Source organism: Muntiacus reevesi, chromosome 4, assembly GCF_963930625.1.
Source record: "Muntiacus reevesi chromosome 4, mMunRee1.1, whole genome shotgun sequence".
Lineage (NCBI taxonomy): Eukaryota > Metazoa > Chordata > Mammalia > Artiodactyla > Cervidae > Muntiacus > Muntiacus reevesi.
The window spans coordinates 140,437,702-140,460,683 of record NC_089252.1 but is presented as its reverse complement, the minus strand read 5'-3'; the positions used below and the strand labels follow the sequence as shown (position 1 = coordinate 140,460,683).

The 22,982-nt window shown below is 41.4% G+C and overlaps 1 protein-coding gene across 1 annotated transcript in view; it reads right to left on the bottom strand.

Moving 5' to 3' along the window:
• PLXNC1 (plexin C1) overlaps positions 1 to 22,982 on the bottom strand; it is a 150,150-nt gene that overhangs the window by 58,045 nt on the left and 69,123 nt on the right. Inside the window, exons 6-11 of the mRNA XM_065934213.1 lie at positions 21,609 to 21,756; positions 18,135 to 18,222; positions 15,774 to 15,876; positions 15,530 to 15,631; positions 5,016 to 5,155; positions 1,973 to 2,152 (exon numbers count right to left, since the gene is read on the bottom strand). Of these exons, the coding sequence (XP_065790285.1) occupies positions 1,973 to 2,152; positions 5,016 to 5,155; positions 15,530 to 15,631; positions 15,774 to 15,876; positions 18,135 to 18,222; positions 21,609 to 21,756 (761 nt within the window). The remainder of the gene's footprint in view (positions 1 to 1,972; positions 2,153 to 5,015; positions 5,156 to 15,529; positions 15,632 to 15,773; positions 15,877 to 18,134; positions 18,223 to 21,608; positions 21,757 to 22,982) is intronic.

Sequence of the window (22,982 nt, the reverse complement as noted above, 5' to 3'; positions counted from 1 at the left end):
ATTATAAATGGCATGACAAATCTAAATTCCTATTTGGTAAACCATATAAATAACAGCTATGTCCTAGCTCTCCAAAACTAAATCTCCAAAACTAAGCCAAATGATTTCACAATTTTTTAACACATAATTGCATTTCAGCAAAATGGCCATTAGATGTGAAATAAACAGCTGTCCACAACTCTGGTGGCCCCCACATCCCTGTTCACATAGGTCACTAGACACTCATTCCAAGGGACAGGAGCCTGGACAGGTCAGCTCCATCGGCCTGCCGAGCCCATGATGACAAGACCAGGAGGCGGGCACAAGAAGGCCAATTTGTGTAGGGCAGAGGGAAGGCAGTAAGCCCTGAACCTTCCAGCCACCAGGGGGATGGCCGAGCTGGCCTCACGCCAGCCTGTCACCGTTACTAGAAAACCAGGCCAAGCATGGTCTGCCAATGGCCAGACTGCAGAGCCGTGCTCTTGCCCAGGAGTAACCGAGAGACACTGACTCAGACTGTCACAGGTGATGAGACACTAGGAAACCTCCTACCTTGCAACAAAGCGCAGATCACAGCAAGCCTGGCCCAGACTGCCCGGGAGCCTGGGCAAGCTGTCTGAATGCTCCACACCTCAGTTTCCTCATTGGCCAAAAGGGTTATGCACAGGGGACCCCGTAGGCTTGTGAGGATTTCCTGAGTCAAAAGATCTGACACCCGGGGCATATGGGGAGTGTTGCATCACCGTTTGCTCCTATTTATAGGAAGGACTGAGACCCATGGCTGGGAGAACCATGCTAGAGCCTTGGGTTGGAAATGTTAGCTTTCCTCATGCTACTGTTAGGAGTGGAACTGAAGTCCCAACCTCCAGGACCTCAGCACCTGACTCTGTTTGGAGATAGGACCCTGAAAGAGGTAATTAAGGTTAAATGAGGTCATTAGAGTGGGCCCCAATCCAATATGACAGGTGTCCTTATTAAAAAAAAAAAAGAAAGGAGATTATAACACAGACAGGCACAGAGGGAAGACCATTGTGAAGACACAGGGAGAGGATGGCCCTCCGCAAACCTAGGAGAGAGGCTGAAGGATAAATCAACCCTGACAGCACCTTGATCTTGGACTCATAGCTTCCAGAACTTTGATTAAATACATTTCTGTCATTTAAGCAGTCCAGTCTGTGGTACTTTGTTATGGCGGCCCTAGCAGCCTAATACATCCACCTCTCACTTCATCTTAAATAAGAATATTAGAAGTGATTTCTTTTTTTCATTTTCCCTTTCTTTTTTTTTTAAACAAAGCTTCATCTGTAGTTTTACCTAGACAGTACTTTGAAAGTTAGTTTCATGCTGTGTTAGGTGGAGAAACTATCTTTAGGTTTATATTCAAAAATCTTAATGTGAATTTAAATTCAACTAGAGGGAGAATTTTTTTTCTTAATATAACAAGAGTCATCTGTAAGAGTTTCTTTGGAATTTCCATCTCTCACATAGGGAGTATCTTTGAAATGTAGACACTGCTTCTTATTTAGATAGTTCCCAATATTTCTTGAAATTATTCAAAAGAGCTTACTCTTAAGGTTATAAAATGAAGGCTGTAAGAAGGAACAAGCTTTGGGTCATACACAGGAGTGCAATGTAGTGAAGAGGATTATGTATTTGTATCAGAAACCTAAGCTTAATTTATAGTTGAACAAACATTGCAAAACACAAACATGATCTGAAGAGAAACCAGAATTTCAACAAACATTTTAGCTGTGAGCTTCCTAGCAGCCACAGCTAAGAATAAAACAAGATATACTCACAGTATTTACTGTGATGATGGGAGGCAACCTATTTCTCAGGTATGCCTTTGTTTTCTAAGAATAAATCCTAAAGAGGAAGTCTGTGAAAATTAAGTTATGACAATCATTTCTATATTTTTTTGAGTGAAATCCATGATCTTTATACATATGGCCTTGTTAACCACAGCAAGAAAAAAATACACTCTAGAAAGTACCTGATCCAGGTGGTAGCAGGATATATGAGCGAGCAGTGGGGCAGAGCAATATAAGACAAGGGTCCCACCGAAGCACAGTTTCCGCCATCAAACTGGATACACACATCCTTCATTTCTTTTCGGCTCGATGGAAGAGAGAATTGCATATGGGTGTCATTTAGCACGTGGCTAACCTGTATCCTATAAAGGGATAGAAGAGAGCTCTTCGGTGACACAGATACCTAGCATAGTCGATTACCCAAGGAGACAGGATATGAACTTCATTTGAACTGCAACAGCTCCCAAACTATCAGAACAGCCGCAGGCAGCTACTGATTAATCAGGGCCCACTTACCCAGCATGGGTATTATCTGGGTCTGGGTTCCTTTTTCTTTTGTGCATTTTTATGTTTTTATTTGCATTTCCCTTAGAAGTGGGGAGAGAAGGAAATGGAACCACTGCCTTTAAAAAACCCTAATATAATAGGAAGTGCAAAGTGGACTGGGAATCAAAGTATATTAAGGAATTGCCATTAATTTTGAGTGTGCTAATGGCACCATCCTTATCTGCTACACATACATACTGAAGTAATCATGAGTCAAAGGATATAGTGAGATATCCTGGGATATGCTCTTACAAACTCTAGCCACTAACTTTCCATCACTCTCAAAAATGTGGAGGAGATAGGTGAAATAAGATTGGTAAAACGTTGAATTTGGAAGTTGGAGGATATGAAGAGGTTCTCTGTTGTGTATGACTGGAAATTTCCATAATGAAAGGCTTGAAAAATCAATCAAGCACTTGTAGGGAAGGTGTGGTAGAACCCGACCCTGGGCAGAGATGGATTCTGCCATTCAAAGAACAAAGAGTTCAACATTAAAGTCCAAGCCAGGAGCCCAGGGGCCTTGGAATCAACCAGCATCAGAGCTCCTGACAATCTCCAGACAGCAATTTAGCTGGGACTGTCCTGGGTGCTCTTTGAAATCTGCAGAGCATGCCCTCAACACCCTTTGGGAGTCAAAGCAAAGCCTTCTACAGCATCCCCTCTGCAGCTTCCTCTGTATATCACATCTACAAGGAGCCTCTAAAGCACAGGTCATGAAGATGGGGTTGTGTCTGGATAATGCTCAGTATAATTATACAACATGAGAATCTACTATTATTACTTAAAGACTTTGTACGTGATTATTGACTGTAATGCCCATAGCCTTTAAGCAGTAATAATAGATTCTAGCAACAAGGCAAATTCAGAAATATTTGAGCTGGTTTGTACTGACACTTCCTCAAATTTACATTCTAAGATTTTATATTCAGAGCAAAGCTCTAGGAAACTCATTGTAAAGTGGCTGATCATTAAAATTCAAACTTGTTTATCAATTTTCGAAGGAGAGAGGCAGAAATATGGATCATTCCATTGCTATTCTTATATTTTTCTCCTTGGAATAATTAGGTATTTTAAAAATGCTGTATTGAGAGGTTAGGATTATGGCATGAACTCTGATACAGAATTAACTGCGTATTACGTTTATTGCTCGTGAACCTTGGGTTCACTACACAGATGTGGTTACTGAAATGCTACATGCAGAAAGGTCTCTCTTAGTCATTTAATTTAATAACTGCAGTATCTCAAGACACACTCGGAATTGAAATGAGAGCATAAAGAGTCAGAAACAGGGTAATGCTCTAAAAAACGACTTATTTTCCAGTGAAGCTGATTGCCTTTCAGTGAACACACAGGTGTCTAACTTCGCTACACAAAATGAGAGATTTTTGCAGTGAAGTATTTAGCCAGGATAAACGGTACAAAAATACCTATGTTGCATAGATACAGCCACTAATGTGTGCTGGATAATTCTGGTAAATAGCAGAACAGAGAAAAAGAGCACCCAAGGAGCAGCTTTTTCCATCAAAATGACAGACATCCCAAATTTACTGCTAGGAGAGGAAGGGGATGGCGGTTAGATGCAGCAAACGAATTAAAACAAAGAATTCAGTATATAAGTGTGGCAGATTAAAATGCTGTACAAATCTGTTTTAGTAGCTAAGAACCAAAACACCATGCTTCAGTGGATTGTCTTTGACACATTTCCATGGTGAGGACAAACTCACTATTCTACATCATGTAGATGGCAACATCTTTTTACTTTAAATTAGCCAACACCTCTAAACACTAACAAGCAGAAAACTCAAATGATTTATTATGTTATTATTACTTTACCTCATTTCGGAGAGTAACATTTACACAAGCGTGATAGTCAAATACTGAGATTTTCTTTTCTCAAAGTTTCGTTGAAAGAATGTGTTAGGGAAAAGAGGTCATAGAAATAATGGTGTTCAAATGGTACATCATTGAACAGATATTTGTGTTGGGGTGTTTTCTTCTTCTTTTTAACACTAATGGATGTTTCATTTAGTTATTATTTGAGCCCGAAACCAATCCAATATAGCTGCTGCTGCTAAGTCACTGCAGACGTGTCCGACTGTGCGATCCCATAGACGGCAGCCCACCAGGCTCCTCTGTCTGTGGGATTCTCCAAGCAAGAATACTGGAGTGGGTTGCCATTTCCTTCTCCAATGCATGCATGCATGCATGCTAAGTTGCAATACATAGAAGGCTACAAAAGAATAAAATAGATCAGAAAATTTGTCCTCTCAACTTTCAGTAATACATTGGAAGAGTGGCCCTATTTTCCCATAAAATTCTAAGGTACTCAACTATTTTTCTAAGTGGATCATCTTCAAAATGATATCTGTTCCTCAAATTACTTGATTTTGTTCATTAAAACAAATCAGGACCCCAATAGGCAGCATCCTGGAATTACTATATTTTGAGGTGTTGGGGGTTACATGGCACAGATTCTCCCACAACTAACTTCAATGTCGTGCTTAAATTATTTTACTTCTTGAAATCATGTTAAATCAAATATACAGAATAACTGGCTCACACTGGCACATGGAAAAGAAATTAACCATAAAATGATTATAATCTCAGTGCTATTCCTTTGGTATAGGTTTTAGCTTTTCAGTATATTACCAAGAATAAATCACTCATATTTCAACTCACACATCCTTATCACAAGTACTGGTTCCATTCAGGATCATTGTGATGTTCGATGCCTGGGTAAAGTTTGCTCCCGTGACGATCACATTACTTTTCCCTAAGGTCGATATTTTCTGTGGCTCAATGGACTTAACAGAGAAGACCTATTGGAAAGAAAAGATTAAAACACAAGATCAAAGCTAAGAAATGGCATTGTTCCAAGAAATCTGTTTATGCACTGCCGTTCGAAGAACTCACTGGGAAATTACAACATTTTGCAAACACAAGCAGACAGTGTTTAATGAAATCAATGTATTCAAGGAGGAGTGCTGCAGATTCATGTCTCTCAACATGCGACAGCATGAGGTCAAACCAATTAGTCTTTGTCTCACAAGACAGTTGAAAATACAGTTGAAGAGTCTGACATTCTGTCTGAAGAGTGAGATATCACTAGAGTTCTCAAACAAGCTTGCTGCCTCACAGCCTCTGGAGGCTCACAACGTAATAAAATGAAGTAAAAGATGAGGCGCCTACTGACTGTAGTCAACAACAGATCCATCATTAAGTTGGAATAAATGTCATCCAGGATAACTTCAATTTCCAAGAAAGCAGTTCCTATTTTTGTTTGTTTGTTTCAGTAAGAAACCAACCAGTGAAGTCACCTAATATCAAGTAGTCAGATGCCTAAACTCCTGGAGCCAACCACTGTTATTCCACATTTGTAGATACCATCTCCTCCTTGGAACCCATCACAAGCTTTATCAGGCTTTTTTCTATCAGGAAAGTTTCCCTTGGAATAACCCAATAACTGGGGCCCCACATCATGTAGATTTAAGTACCTTACTTCTCTATTTGCAACATCTAATCAAATTCCCCTTTAAAAAAAAAAAAAAAGCCCTTTATTTGATGGCAAGAATAATTTTCCCTTTCAAAGACAAACCAATCTCTTTCACTTTTCTCTACAGATGCCACTGCCTATCTTTTTGCTCATTTAGTAGTTGTTTTGTAGAATATTTCCAGCAAGTCTATATTCCTCTATCATATGGACCAAACAGAGCAAGATTCTAAGATTCTAGCCCATACTAAGCTCAGCAGATCTTTAGTATGAGTGAATTTTCATACTCACACTCCTAATATTTGAAAATGACCTCCAACTCCAGAGATGCTTAATCATGTGGAGTTTGGCTAAGTCATAAATACCGAGTGTATCCACTTAGAGGATGAAGTCTAGGAAGAAGCCACTTAAGGCATTGGGGGAGTTCATGTCCAGCACCTGCCTGCCACCTGTTTCAAGCACCCCAGGATCCACTGCTCCTTTGTTCGTATGATGCTCATCAGGATGGCCTTGCTGTGGTGCCCACCCTGCTGAAAGGATGTTTTATCATTCTGCTCCTTGACAAACACAGGTGCTATATGGTGGAACAGTCACCGTCACTCATTATCACTGTGGATTGATTTTCCCGATTGAGGTGAATTCATTGTTAATGTCATCACAGCAATGATGTAATGCGACAGGGAATTGATTTCGGTGGCAGAATTTATTTTAATCACTTAGTAAAGGACTTCAGTCCTGTATTTATAGAATCACAGAGGGCCTGAGAGGGTCACTTTAATTATTCTGTTAGAGTTGACTGCATTTTATGGGGGAAATTATCTGCAAGAGTGGTACTTGGAATGGGGGGGATTAGCAAAGACGTGGAAATAAATCCCTCGCAAATGTCAAGTGTGTGTTGTATACCAAAAGGCTTACTCTTTGCCCTGACAGGATGCCAGCTAAGTGAACAGGTATTTGTTAAACACCTACAGGATCCCTGGGATGGCACGAGGTGCTGTGGGGGACACAGGACCTCTGGGTGCACTAGATCAGGAGAAAGTAAACTCCTAGATTTGCCTGGAGCGAGTTAAATTCAGTCCACTGCTCGTTCTTGGACAGCCTATGAAAAAAAAATTGTCAAAAGAAGAATATTCCATGACATGTGTAAACACATGAAATTCAAATTTCAGCATCCATAAATACAGTTTTTTGGGAACCCAGCCACACCATCATTTATGCATTGTCTGTCACTGCGTTTGCACTATAATGGCAGAGCCTAGTCTTTGCGACAGAGATCACATGGCTTGCAAAGCCTGAAATATTTACTGTCTGACTTTTTGAAGAAAAAAATCTGGCAGACCCCTGCACTACTGGGTCCAGTCTTCTTAGGGAAGCAAGAGGCTTTAGGTAAACCTCGATGCAGACTTCACATTTATATCCAACTCAGCTCTGATTCCTGGGTTTCTTTGCAGATAGCCCTTCTCACTTCTTCTACTTAGACAGTTGATGTCTGCTCAAGTGAAATTTCAAACACGCCAAGTAAATGCTACTTCTTTGCTTTCAGGAGAGGCTAAAAAGAGAGCCTTCTAACTAAGCTAAAAAAGATTTTCTAAAGGGGGTTATAGTTTGTTCCTTAAACAGCTCCACAAACACCATCAGAGGACTTGCCATGTCACCTGATTAACTTTTTATTTCCCCCTGAGTAGAGACAGTCCTGCTACTTTCAAAAGGATTTTGTTTTAAAACCTTATTGTTGACAGAGGTTTCCATTGGCTATCTACGATGGAATCCAGCCCTGGTCTATCTTGTGAAAGCAGATGCTTCAGGTCTGCTTGCAAAGAGGATCAGATTAGCTGTCCTTTGTCTGCCTGGAGAACCTCTTTTAATAAGTGAGTTAAAGGGCTACCAAGCAGACCTCATTAAATAAACAGCACAGATATACAAGAAAAAAAAAAGTGTACCTATATGGCTGTACTATATGCCTACAATTCTTAGAAATACAACACTTGCTATTTTTACTGATAAATAGTCTTTAAAAATCCAGTACATACAAAAGGCCAAGAATGCTCTTGCCACACACTCAGTATTCTAGCTCTATTTCTGAATTTGAATCAAGACTTCATTCATAACCTGAAATGAAGTAGCAGGTCCCATAAGCTGACACATACAAGGGGTTAATTTAAAAACATAATCTAGCTTGATGCAAAGAGATTATTCCTTACAGCCCTGTGGAGTGAGATTCCTCCCTCATTCTATGCCCAAGGATTTCCATTTATCAAATAAAAATACCATTGGTTCTAACCCTTAGAGCCCTGGGTTGCCCAACAATTAACCTCAGAACAATCTACTTCCTGTCAGTTACATTTTAAAGGCTTGAGAGTTATTTTTAAATGGCTGCACAATTTTGAACTATTTAATAAAATATTTGGAATTCTGGTTGCTCACGAGTTTAAATCACTGCCTATTTGATATTTTAAAAAAGCACATTAGAAACTGGTTAATTAGGTGATTACAGAATACCCAGTTATTTTATTTTTTTAAAAACAAAGTTATTATAAGACACTGGAAATAGCACAAGCTCTAAGAACTAGTTATCTTTGGAAAGGTCTAAGAGGATTACTCTTGACAGGAAGAGTACCTTTTGTGAAACCTGACATCAACACAATTCAAATTACCATGACATTAATGGAGAAACTACCACAATGATTGAAAAGAATATTAGAAAGAGGTACATTAGGAAGACTCAATTTATTAAGACCAAATTGTACTCTATTAATCTGTTTCCCCAAAAATTTGAATACAGCAAAGCTCTCTGTAGGCCTGGACCTGAATCAACACTCAGTAAAACGTTTCTCAGATTTTCACTTGTGAAATTAGTTCAAACGAGACTGGATAAAAAGTCACATGGATTCAAAAAAACCAGCTGGAAATCTGAAACCAAAGGACATTAGAGAGATGAAAGGTGGCACAACTAATTAAAGGAAAGTGCCTTGTAGGGCCCCGCAGGGGTGAGATTTTGGTTCAGAATTATTTAACATCTTTATTAATGACCAAAAAGGATGGAAGTAATATATTAATGAAATGTATAAATTGAGAAGAGTGGTGATCAGCAGTGGAGATGGCAAAGTGTAAAAAGGGGTGAGATGTGGAAAGAGAACACCAAAATACAGTCCCACCAGAGAAAAATAAGAGCATTAATTGGAACAAAAACATCGTGTCCATCTGATGCTCAGCCCTCAGCTGAATACTTCTTTATGGCCCACCCATCTGTGAAAGGACTGGTCCTAGGGAGCTTGGTCCTAGGAATTATCGAGAGTTAGAATGCCAACTGAGAGGGACCAGGAGATTTCTGAGCAGGTGACAGACCAAAGCCTTGTGCAGAGAGATCAAGGCTTGCTTTTCTGACCTGGGGGACTTGAAGGGGAGGCTGCTGAGGCCAGTCCATCAAGTAACTACTCTTGGTCACTGAACCTTCTGAATGTGGTTCCTCAGATCTGGCTGAGGCACCCAGGACTCTGTGACCGGGGTGGGCAATGCCGCCATTCCATTAGAAATTCCTGCTTGCAGATTTAACCCCACCAATCAAAACCCATCCCTCTGTTGAGCTTCAACTTCAATATGAGATGCTTGGTGCTCCCCTCTCCCAAGGGCCTCGGTTTCCCATCTCAAGCCTTCTCTGCTCTTCCCATCTTGGGAAGATGCCAGGGTTGCCTTGGTCCAACTCCTTTTCTTAGATTATGCTCCAACCTATCTCCCCCATCCCAAGCCTTCAACACTAATGCACACCCCTGACAGCTTGCCCAGGCCACCCAAGAGAAGTCCCTTCCAGACTGACTTTTATCACTGATACTACATTGAGGTCATGCAATGTTTGTGGTTTAGTTTCTAAGTCGTGTGCAACACTTGTGACCCCAAGGACTGTAGTCCACCAGGCTCCTCTGTCCATAGGATTTCCCAGGCAACAATACTGGGGTGGGGTGCCATTTCCTTCTCCAGGGGATCTTCCCAACCCAGGGACCGAACTTGGGGCTCCTGCACTGCAGGTGAGCTCCTGCACTGCAGGCAGATTCTTTACCAACTGAGCTACAAGGCAGGCCCCATGCAGTGTATACTAGTGGTTAAAGCTATGGCCTAGACTGCCTGGGTCAAACCTCGTGTCTATCACTCACTACATACTGATCCTGTGCAAGCCAACATTTGTCTATCAGGTAGGGAAAATAGGTCCATCATAAAGCTCCAATAAAGAGGTACTTTGAGTTCAGGATATAACCCCAGGCTTCACAAATACGGGCCACCCCTAGTCAATTCTGCACATTCTGGCATTCCTGCTTATAGCTTTTTCTGTCATACACACTAAGAAGCTTCACAAAAATGCATCCCCAACTTTTACAAGTTCTTAACATAAACTCCACGAGGGCACATATTTTGCCTCTCTGCCCAGCACAGAGTAGGTGTTCAATTAACACGTTTCGAATGAATGAATACAAGAGCAACTGGCAGTGAAGCCCACAGCACGCAGCTCAGTGCTAGGCCCACAGAAACTACTCAGCAAGGTACGTGTTAAACTTGACTTTGCTTTTTAAGGCAGGGACCCTGAATGAGGTCATTTGGATTGCCTGTGAGGAATTAAAATGCACATCATACATGATGGAGGAAGAGAGGAAAACTCAAGAAAGAGAAGGAATATGAATCTCCCGGGAGCAGGAGGACATGGCTTTGTACCATGCATTTCTACCCGGCAGTGATAAGTATAACAAATATTAGAACAACCTCATATCACAGACCTTCACAACCTTTCCTTGAGAACAGGAAAGACAGAGCAGTCACCTCTTCTCTGGGCAGGTGGAGGCACCAGATATAAGATTATTAAGAAAAGGAAGGAAAAGAGGTTAGGGCAGGGTGACAAGGGCAACTGCTTCTGACAGAGACTGGCCCTGACAGTTGAAAATACTTTCCATCCAAAGGGCAAATATATTGATAGATTTTTAAGCTATTTGCCCTGTTCTGGTGATGCGGCTCCTAATGAAGCCCCCTGGGGTTCTTTCTGGTTTGACATCATTAAGTCCATTCCTGGTTCCCATGGGGGAGCTGCCATGACAGTCCATGTTTTTCAGTTGTGGTCAAGGGATGGTGCATAGGCTCATGAAAAAGTATGAGGACAACAAAGCCAAATAGGGGGTCAACCAGGAACCCTCTCTCATAAGTTCCACGTGCTTGCACGCATGCTAAGTTGCTTCAGTCATGTCCAACTGTCTGAGACGCTACGGATTGTATAGCCTGCCAGGCTCCTCGGTCCATGGGATTCTCCAGGCAAGATTATTGGAGTGGTTTGCCATTTTCTTCTCAGATGAGTTCACTCATGCATTAAAAAAAAAAGTCTTGAAGAACATTCTACTGCTGCTGAAAAACAAAATGTAAGGCTCTATAGATGCAGGCTCCAAGGTCATTTCAGCCTTGCTCTTTCCCATAACTTCCTGCATCCTTCTGCTCCAGTCAAACTAAATCACTTGGGGTCTCCCATGAGGGGTACCCTGGAATTTTCTATGATGCACTGTGCTTTTGCAATGGCTGGGCCCTATGCTTAGAAGACCCACTCCGTCTCCAGGTGTCTCTTCCCTTAACTATAGGCTGCATGTCACCTTGCGTCAATCCATCCATCCATCCATCCATCCAAGACTTAACCAACCGCACTGATGAAGTGTTTTTAACTGCCAGGCCCTGGGCTTAAATAATCAGGAATGACTAAGACAAGGCCCCATGCACAAAGAGGCTCTCAGGGTTTGTAAACTTCCTGGTACCTTTCCTAGGTTACTCTTTTCTATCTTTTATTCTTATTTATGTGCTTATGTACAAATAAGATTCTTAAGACTGATGACAAGAGATGTTCCTGATTCCTGTGTGTCCTCCTCACGGTATCCATGGAGCTCTGTGTATTGGTATATATTAGGTGCACAAACGATACCTGTAGGGATCACCAATCCAAGCTCAGCATTAGGAGGCCTAAGACTGTGTACGATTCATTCACATCTCGTGTCCCCATGCCTGGCACACAGGAAGCACCCAGTACGTATGTGACGTGGAAGATGCGTTGAAGGAAAGCCTCCGATGGCTTCTCTGCTAGGAAGTGTTCGCTGCCTCATTCAAAGCCAGCCTGGGGGCCGAACTGGAAACCTGGATTTACACATTCCACACAATAAGGAAAAGACAGCAGTGTATCACAGAGCATGAGAAACCCATCCCGTGACAGTACTCCATTCCCAGTCGTCCATTCTGAATGGAGTCATTCATTCATTTCTGGCCATGCCATGCAGCTTGCCAGATCCTAACTCTCCAGTTGGGGGGGTGAACCCATGCCCCTTGCTGTGGAAGACAGAGTCCTAAACACTGGGCAGCCAGGGAATCCCCGCGTATTTAAAGAAAACATTTCAGCATCAAAAAGATGTCTTTAGCCAAAGGTAGTGCATGGAGAAGCCCTGAAGACAGGTCTGGGCTTTTGTTTATTTCCAGCTTTCTCCTATTTCCTTGGTGACCCCAGTTCTTTCAACCACATATGTCAAAAGGTTCAAGAAGACATAATACAGGAAACCAGGATGCAGTGACCTTATTTTTTTCTTTAAAATAAAAATGTAAAAAGTCACTGCCTGAACCATGACTTAGCAATAGAAAGGGACACATTATTGATGCCTAAAAGAATGTGGATGAATTTCTAGAGAATTATGTTGAGTTAAAAAGACCAGTTCACAAAGGGTACCTCTGGATGATTCCATTTATATAAAATCTTTGAAATAATAAAATTACAGAATGGAGAACAGATTAGTGGTAGCCGCAGGTGAGAAATAGGCAAGCGGGAGGGGAGGAGGAAGTGGTATGACTACAGACAGGCAATGTGGGGGGAGACTTGAGGTGACAAGAGTTGTTCTGTATATTGACTGTTGTCACTGTCAAATCCTAGTTGTGATATTGTGCTATTGTTTGGCAAGATGTTACTACTGGGAGAAACTGGGTAAAGGATGCATGAGACCTCTGTATTATTTTCTCATAACTCCATACAAATCTACATTATCTCAGAATAAAAAGTTTTCTTTCAAAATGATCATGAAAAAGAAGAACAAAATCTCAGAATGCTCACTTTCTGATCTCAAAAGTTATTACAAAACAGTATTTTATGGGTATAAAGACAGACCTATAGACCAATGGAATAGGATATACAGCCCAGAAGTAAATGTTTGCATATATGATCACATAATTTTTTGATAAGGGTGCAAAGCATATTTAATGGGGTAAAGGACAGTTTTTTCAACAAGTTGTCTTGGAAAACTGGATATCCACAGAAAAGAATGAAGTTGGCCACTTACCTTATACCATATATGTAAATTAACTCAAAATCGATCAAATAACCTAATTGTAAGAATTAAAACTATAAAACACTTAGAATAAGAGCTTTATGGCATTGAATTTGCCAGTGATATCTTGGATGTGACACCCAAAGCACAGACAACAAAATTTAAAAAAAAATAAATTAAACTTGAACAAAATTTAAAACCTCTGTGCATCCAAGGATACAATCAACAGAATGAAATGGCCATCTATGGAATAGGAGAAAATATTTGCAAATCATTTATCTGATACATGGTTGATATCTAAAATATATAAAGAACTCCTACAATTCAACAACAGCAACAACAACAAAAAAACAAGCAACCTGACTATAAAATAGAACACTTGAATAGACATTTCTCCAAAGAAGCACACGAATGGCCCACAAGCACACAAAAAGAGGTTCAGTGTGACTGAACAGTAGGAAAATGCAAATCAAAATCACAGTGAAATACCACCTTATACCAAATTAAGGTGGTTACTATTTAAAAAAAAAAAGTGTTGGCAAGAATGTGGAGAACTTGGAACACTGAAATGCTGTTGGTGGGAATGTAAAACAGCTGAGAGGTAAGGAAAACAGAATGGTGTTCCTAAAGAAATTAAAGATAGGATTATCACACGATTCAGCAATTCCACTGCTGAGTACATACCCCAAAGAACTGAAACAGGGTCTTGAAGAGGTATTTGTACACATCCATTTATAGAAGTATTAGTTACAATGGCCAAAAGATGTATGCAACCCAAGTGTCCGTCAATGGATGACTCAATAAACAAAATGTTATATACAAACAATGCAACATTATTCAACCTGAAAGGGAATTCTAACACATGTTACAGTATGGATGAACCTTTAGAACATTATATTAAGCGAAATGAGCCAGTCACAAAAAGACAAAGCCTGTTTGATTCCACCTAATCTGAAGTACCTAGAGTAGTCAAATTCATAGAGAACTGAAAGTAGAGCAGCAGCTTCCAGGGGCGAGCGGAAGGGAAAATGAGGGGTTACTGTTTAATGGGTACGAGGTTTCAGTTTTGCAAGTTGAAACATGTTCTGGGGATAGATGGTGGTGATGACTGACAACAGTGTGAATGTACTTAACACTACTAAACTGTACACTTAAAAGTGGTAAACTTTGTGTTATATGTATTTGACCAATTTAAAAAAAAACAACTGAAACAACAGCAAAAGAGAAGTTTAATTTTTTTTAAAAAGCCACTGCCTTTTTGATTTAAACATCTGTCACTATGCCTTAGTTTCATCAACCAATGAGAAGAGTAATGTGGCTCATCATTTAATAAAACCTTGAAGACTTAAAAAGTCTGAAGATATTGGCACAGCAAGCTTTTCTAATGCCTTTAATTAACTTCATAATCCATTTTGATTCACCATTCCTTCTGCTTGTTACTGAATTCACCTACACTTACTCTCAACTGTTTGGTGGTGATTAAAAATGTGCTACTTATTTATATTGGCACTTGACCTTAAGTAGCAGCAAATGGATATGTCAAAGCCACAGATGAGTCAAGAAATAGAAAACTGAGCCTTTAAAAACAAAACATGTTACTGTGTTTAATTTGTCTGCTCCCACTAGACCCAAGGTTAATGAGAATAAGAACTTGTCCTTTTTTTTCACTGCATAGTAGATGCTCAATTAACTTCCCTTGACTGAACGACACCAGCACTTGTGCGCTAAGTGCATCAATTATGTTCTGCCCAGAAGTGTTTCCTTGGTTATATTCTCTCTTTTCAATCATGTCTGTCAGTTGACCTTGGTGACTTACTATGAAGAAAATAAGAGGAATTTCCAAAGAAATTTTCATGAAAAGTATTTTTTAATGAACGACAGTTTTGAGGCATGAAGACAAATGTATACTTATTACATAGAAACAACTCTTTGTTTTTTGACACTATTAACTACTGGTTAGATAGTCTCTACAAAGAAAAATACTTCAAAGAGATTCATTTGTATGGTGTGCATAGACACGCCCAGCCCTTGTATACCCCTCAGAAATGCAATCATAAATGTGGTTAAAATTGAAATCCCCTCAGTGCTATGTGCTCTAGACTTCCCTCTAACTCTTCTTGAGATCACGACGTCAGATTTAAAATTTGACTTCTACCAGAACATCATTTTTCACAATTACAGATTTTTAATTTCTTTTATGTGAGTGTGCAGCCTCTGATGTACTGAGCCAATTAAATGAAACTTGGTTAAAAACCAAAGGGAAAACAGGGAATTTGGGTAGAAAGCAAAATAGGGAATTTTTAAAAGGAACCCAAAGTAGCAGATGTTACTGTCATTTAAAGAGGGATTTTCCCAGCATCAATACAAAAATAGGGTCTGACCTGCAAGCCCCAAGTGGTTCTGTTACTCATATTCTCCTTGAATCTTCTTCCTCCTGCTGTTTTGGGTGGTGTCCATTTCGGAAAAGCCACTGGACAGTGGTCCTGAAACGAAGAACATTCCTTCAACATCCCAATGGGTGGAAATTCAGAGTTTGAAATAAACACAAAATACAGGCTAGGGCTGGGTGGTCACAAACATTTATTTTCGGTGAAACTTTGTAATACCAAAAAAAAGTCACTTTACCTCGTTCCTCTTGTAATCTGAAGGGTCGCAAGCTGTGAAGGGGTGGATGCATTTTCTCTCACTTTTACACCAAGCACAGCCGGTTCCGATACATCCTGGACATCTGGCAACACAGAAAACCAACGTAATTCCTGCATTTTTAGGAAAACACACATCCTAGAATTTCCCTCTGTGATGCTGTGTGTGAGCATTAAAAACAAGAAAAAAAGTCCCTAGATAGACTGTGATGAACCCAAGGGAGAGAGGACCATTCTTTCAGGCTAGGGACAGAGTACTGACTTTGTGTCCTGCTCTGGGCAGCCCTCGGGGCTGACGGACCATCATGACGCTTGCTGGGGGGTTGCCATGGAAACCTGAAGCTGGGGTCACCTGCTGCATTGGTAGATGACAGGAACCCTCTGAATCTGTTTCTGCATTTGGTTCTGCTATTTGTCTACCTTCAGGTAAGCTTCCCTCTGGACACTCATCTCCCCATCCCCCATAAGCCCACCCTCACTGAAGCAGGAACACCACCCAGTGCCTGCAAGACGGGAAACCAAAAGTGCTACCTTGGCAAGCAGAGAAAACAGAGTGCCACTGTTTGCTTTTTAATCAAATTAAGGAAGAATTGTGTCTACTAATCAAACAACCATGCATGGATAACAGCGGAAGACTTGAAAAGCACTTAATAGGATAATCAGTGTTAAAGCAAGAACGATAAAAATGGAAATTGAAGTGGGTCTGGAAACGTAGCTAAGGGAAGCAAGAGAGAGCTTTGGCCTCTGGGACAAGGAGAGGACCAGATCAGGGAGAGGACACATATTCGCATTTCAGATATGCTTCCAGAGATGCCAAGGCACCCTGAGGCTCTGACCCACAGAAACTGCAGTTTTGGTGGCAGAAAGCAAGCAAGCGCAGGCTCGCCTAAGTGTTTACCAGGCCACCGAAGCAGGTGCACTTGAAGCAGGTCTGCGACTTGCACTCCTCTTGCTAACCCTCAGGTGTGATGATGACCTTACTAAGTGCTTTTCAAAAGGGAAGCAGGTACCCAGGGAAAGGGCAGGAAAGGGCGGGCACTCACCCTCTGGGGAGCTGTGGGTCTGAGATCTGGTTCTTAATTACCTCCTTGTGCACCCGAGGCAAGTCACTTCTTTTCGCCAGGCTTTACAACTGGAGGTGGGGAGCTGTATTATGTTTAAACTCTCCTTGAGCTATACAATTCTATTTAACTCTTTCCCTTTTTCTTATTTTCCCCGCCATTTTCAAGGACTTTTGAGGCTTTTGGTAACAAGTTTAGCTTTTCCCCTCCTTGAATTCATTGTTTGTTAGAAATCACTGAACTCAACCCCTCTTTCAGAATGCTGAGGTGATAAAGTCTGGCAGCTCCTGTCCATATAGATGTAGGGTCGCCTGCCTACTCAGCTTCGAGTTCGATGCCTTTTCCCTGAAGAAACAATGGTTTCCAGGCCAGACCCAAAGAAACCTACATTTGGTACTCATCCAATTGGCCTAGCAAACCATTGAAAGAACTACAGAATCACTAATAGGATAGCTTCCTATCATTTTCATGGAAATGTCCATCCCATTTTCCAGTTGGAAAACCAGGAATCTGTGAAACATCTTTTCTCTGCCTTCGCTCTGCTTTAGAAGCAAAGAGGAAGGTGTGGTCCTAATTCAGGGGGGTATGCAGCTCAACAGGGCCGAACATGGTACAAAAATGTGGGTCATGATTAACATGTTCTTTTTTAAAAATTATTTATCTATTTATTTATGGCTGTGCTGGATCTTCATTGCTCTGCACAGGGGCTTTCTCTAGTTAGGGTGGCTTCTCTCATTGCTCATGGGCTCAGCAGTTGTGGTACATGGGCTCATTTCCTCCGAGGTGTGTGGAATCTTCTTGGATCAGGGATCGAACCTGTGTCCCCTGCACTGGCACTTAACCATTGGACCACCAGGGAGGTCCTAACTTGTTCTTCTGATGACAGAGACTTCCTCCTTCTCTTGTCATTGACTGTGACTTCCTCTTATCTCACGTTCCACTCTCTTCCTTGACTCAAATTCCCAAAGTCATTCTGATCCGCTAGCTGCACCCTTTTGCCTATTGCTTCAAGGCCACCTCTGGGTCGGAGGAAGATGTACTTCCCTGTGGGTAAAATACACCCAGGCATAGTCGTTTGCCTCTTGGCTGCATCACCTCTTAGTGGGGCTTGAACAAGCCAGCTGATTAGCGCAGGGGCCCTCCTATCTCCCATTAGGCCACGCTCCAAAAGGCAACTTGGAAAGTTCTCCTCCACAAAAGAGGTCTTTAGGAAATTGGAGAGTAAAGCAAATAAATAAATTAAAGCCAATGAGAGAATATTTACATTTCAAATAAAATCTTACTCTCTTAATGATGAGCAGTTGGTAAAGTTGAATCTCTTTGACACACGCCAGGAGCCAAATGAGAACGTCACGTTGACAACTAAAACATCTGGAGCAAAGAGGGAAAAGCAGTCATTGACGGCGAAGCCCTGCTATCATCGAGCAAAGCTGGAAATACAGAAAATAAATATTTTTTGCCTCCTCCACATAGAGGGTGGAGTGTGCCAGCTGTTCGCTAACGTTTCCATCAGTATGTGGCCTCTTCCCCGGGGCCATTCCCGTCACGCAGCCGAAGTGCATAGCACAAGTCTCCAAACAGACCCCAGCCCACCTCGTTCCAGGCCTCCCATGGATAATCACTAGGAAAAAGCCATTTCACAGCCCATTTGCAGCTCATCCTCTCCCCAGAATCACTATCTCAGCTTGTAATTGGCCACAGCATAAGAATAAAACAAGTCACTGAGCAAGAACTGTCTAGAACATGATAACCAGAATGTTAGAGAAGAAGAAACCCTGCACCTTCAGAAGAACCCACACTGCAAATGTTTACACAGCAAACAGTGAAGTGTGGCTCCTGTGGGCTGGGAGCCATGATCTTCCTGGAGTCAACTGTTGACAAATCTGTGATGAAGGGTTTCTTATTTGCTTTTGAAAACCTACACACTGGTTAGAAAAACCCCCAAAGAATAGAGTAATATGATAAATCAACACGAGAGAAACGGCCTATTTCCTGTATCACTTTAACTTACATCCTCTATCCAAGATGATTCCTAAATCTGGTTGATACCAGAATCACTTGAGAAATGGATGAAAATACAGATTCCAGAGCCATATTCCTAAATATTCTGACTTAGCAGGCCTGGGGTGTGTTGGGAATCTGGGTTTGTAATCCTCCCCATGTACCTTACTGATTGCGTATCGCCAGGTTTGGGGGCAGTAGCCCAGGGTGGTACCTTTCAAATCCCATTGTGTCCAGGCACCAGGGCTATCCTGTGATATTTTCATTGTCACCCACTTTGGGATTAGTATCTTCTTCCTTTTATGAATTAAGGGGGAGAGCAGATGATACTTTAAAAATGAAAACTCTTTCCTTGACAAATTAATAAGTTGGCCTAACTTTGTTGGTACCTCTAGTTTTCCTACTGAAATATGATCAGTGCATGATTCCAAAAGTCTGAGAACCCTTACTTTAAGAGGCTTCTCTACAACAGGAACATTCATTCTGAAAGCTAGGATGCCACATAAAATTCTGCTCACATAAAGTGGGTCTCTGTGCAGATGATAATGCTCTGTTCCAAAGACAAGGAGGTTTGGAGGGCTGGCACGACCTCTCAGCAAGAGCATTTGAATAGACACTTGATAACTGTTAATAGAATGAATGTATGGACAGTAAGCACTGAGGGACTCCCAATGAAACATACATGTCATTGGAATCTACAAGTGTCCAGTGATAGAGACTAGCAAGAGTTGTACTTTCCTGCGTATCAACTGTGCACAAAACACTCCTGGGAAATCTCACAAGGAAACGAGAATATATGATCTCAGCTCTGAAAGCATTCAGTTATTCTAGAAAAGACAAAAAAAAAAATTTAGGCGAAACATCACCATGACAGGATAGCCAAGGAAACACCTTATGAGTGGTTCAAGTTCCATGCATCCCCTGGATACCAAGATTGGGGTGCATGTTGGGGGGGGTGCAGAGGGTACTGGAATGATTAGGATGATTAGAGCAGAATCCATCAAGGCTGTTATGGAAGAGATGACTTCAAAGCAGAAGGGAGACAGAATTTGGTGAAAGGGATGAAGCTACTACAGACTACAGACAAAGGTTTGGTAACGGCCACTGACTAGCTGAATGCAGGAGGTAGAAGTGTGTCTGTTTGCTGGCTCAGAATATATAAAGCAACCAGAGAAACGGGCAGACAAATGGTTGGGAGAAACTGACAGAGGCTTTAAAAACAACTGACTACATTATAAATCAACTGCATTTCAATTTAAAACAAAGATTAAAAAATTTTAAGAATGCAATCAATTAGCTTTTCAGAGTGATCTCAAATACTTCAGAAGCTTATGTTCCAGGTGAGCAAGACCTGCATTTTAATAACCATGCACTTGACTCCCCATCTTTCTCACCCAAAGGAACTCATGAATCCTCAGTCCATACACTGTAACTCTTAGCCATCTTTTTTTTTTAATTAATTTTTATCCGAGCATAGTTGCTTTACAATATTATGTTAGTTTCTACTGTACAGCAAAATGAACCAGCCAAACATATACATACATCCCCTCTCTTTCGGATTTCCTTCCCCTTCACGTCACCACAGTGCATTAAGCAGAGTTCCTTCTGCTCTACAGTATGTTCTCATTGGTTATCTATTTTACACATAGCATCAATAGTATATTTGTATCAATCCCAAACTCCCAATTCACCCCACCCCCAATCATCCTTTGAATCCATCCCCTTCTCTCCATCCTTATCTGCCTCCATCTACTTCCTCCCTCAGTCCCTTCAACCTGAATCACTGCAACAGCTTCCCTTCTGTCAGACCTTTTGGAATGCGGCCCTTCCCTCCTCCAGCCCTGTTCTCCACCGGGGGCCATTCATTCAACAAAAATGTATTGATCATCAATGGCCACTTTGTGCCAGACACTTTGTACCTTCTTTGGTATCCGTCTTCTGTCACTTCACTCTCTACCCCATTTGACTTGGCCACATAGAACCTTTTTTTGGCTCCTCAGACAAAGCTTTTTCCTTCCTTTGGTCGGTCACACTAGTTAGGCTCTGCCTGGAATACTCTTCCCCTTTTTCTTTGTCCTCAGCCCTACTCACCTCCAAGAAGCTTTCCTTGCCCTCTCGCTGTCCCCCCGAGTCTAGCTAGGTGTCCTTCTCACGTACTTCCCACAGCATGCTGTGCCCCCTGCATGCTACACATCGCATTGTAAGGTGCAGGCCACTTGCTGCTATCCCAAGGGGCTCTAAAAACTGTGCACAAAGAACAGATCAGTCTCTTTTGGACATGGTGTCCCTGCCTCCTAGCACAGTGTCTGGCACACAGATGTTCAATAAATGCTTCCTGTATGAATGAACGAATGCAATGAACTTAAGATGAAAACATATTGGCCATTTCCTTTCCTCGTCTCACCAAGGGCATTCCCAGCTTTTCAGATCCCCTAACTATCTGAACCATCCAGGAAGGGTCAAGTTCAATGGTCTCTGGTTTGCCACTCATTTAAGCAACCTGAGGGGGGATTTGCCAGCCTCCATCCTTCTCCAGCCACAGGTGATAGTGGGGGCCTGCCCGGCCACAGGAGGAGGGGAGCAAAGGTGAGGGGGACGGACGGAGGATGCAGGGAGTGCGGGAGAGGGAGTCTACAGTGTGAGGCTGTCCAAATTCTGCCATTTAACCTGTGTCCCTGGACACTCTGGGCTCAGGAGGTTCTCTTGCCTTCTTCGTTTTCTAAGAATGATAATAAAAAACAGTGGCGCCTACTTGCCTTTGTAAGTTGTTCTGGTCGGGATGTTGCAGGTGCAGGTCTCATTGTGCACGCTCTTACCCTTGCAGAGCATCTTGCCCGTGTCCACGTTCTTCACCACGCACTCTGAGTGCCTTGGAGAGAAGCTTCCCACCACTGTCACTGTAGTCTGTGGGGAAGAAAATTACAGGAATCAAATTATGTGGTGTTCTTCCATCATTTCTATCCATCCTAGAGCCTTAAAGGAACTGACTTTCTGACTTGCCACAGGAGAATATCTTGGATTGCTGAAAAGAAAGAGATGTTTTATTGGCTATTTAATTTCCTCTATTGTGAATCGCATATTCATATTCTTAGACCATTTTTCTGCTTTGTGTGTATTTTTCTTATCAATTCTTAAGAGCTCTCTGTATAGTATAGATATTCATCCTTATCTGTCATATTTCTGACACATTTTCTCCTAATATACTGTTTGTCTTGCAGTTTGCATGTGTTTTACCCTACACAACGTGCTTTTATGATCAAATACAAAGTTTATTGTCTTGGTTATAAAGTTCCTCACAACTCTTGCTTGTGGACAAATATAATACTGTTTCATCATCTTTGCTGTTTTATTTTTTAAACTTATATCTTTAATCCATCTGGAATTTATTTTTATACAAAGGGTAAGATACGGGTTCAACTTTACTTTTACCCAGATGGTTAATCAGCTAGGTTGCAAGCATTTATTAAAACAAAGTTCCTTTTCCCACTGAAGGGGAATACCACTTTTCTCGTATATTAAATAACCATATGCCTACAAGTTATTTCTGAACTTTGCACTGCTCCAATTATCTATGGATCCACTTCTTTTCCAATGTCATCAAATTTTCAAGACTGTGGATTTAAACATATTTATGGTAAATCTGTTTTTATTTTCATAATTTCCTTAGCATTTTCTAGACATTATTTTTTCCATATGAACTTTAAGATCATTTTATCCAAATAGAGTGATGGGACTGTGAGTCTAACTGGAATTGTACTAAATATATGCATTAATTTTAGGAGATTTTGTATCTTTATGATATGAAGTATTCTCATCTAAACATAAAGTTTAGGAGGGGGAAGATGTTGGGGGAAGGGGAGGAAAAGGGAGTAGGAGGAGGAGGAGGAGGAGGAGAAAGAAAGCAAAGAAGAAAAAAAAGAAAAAAGAAGAAAAAAAAAAGAGGAAAGTTAAAGAAAACAATATGTCAATGAGAGACCCCGTTTTGCATCAGGTGCATTCAGGGGATCTGGTGGGGAGGTGGGCTAAATGTCAGGAAGCTAGGAACATAGGAAGCGATCAGCTGATCATCCAGGATGAAGAGTGGCAGTCTCTCACCACTGGGAGGTGTCCATCTTCTGTTACACTTCTAA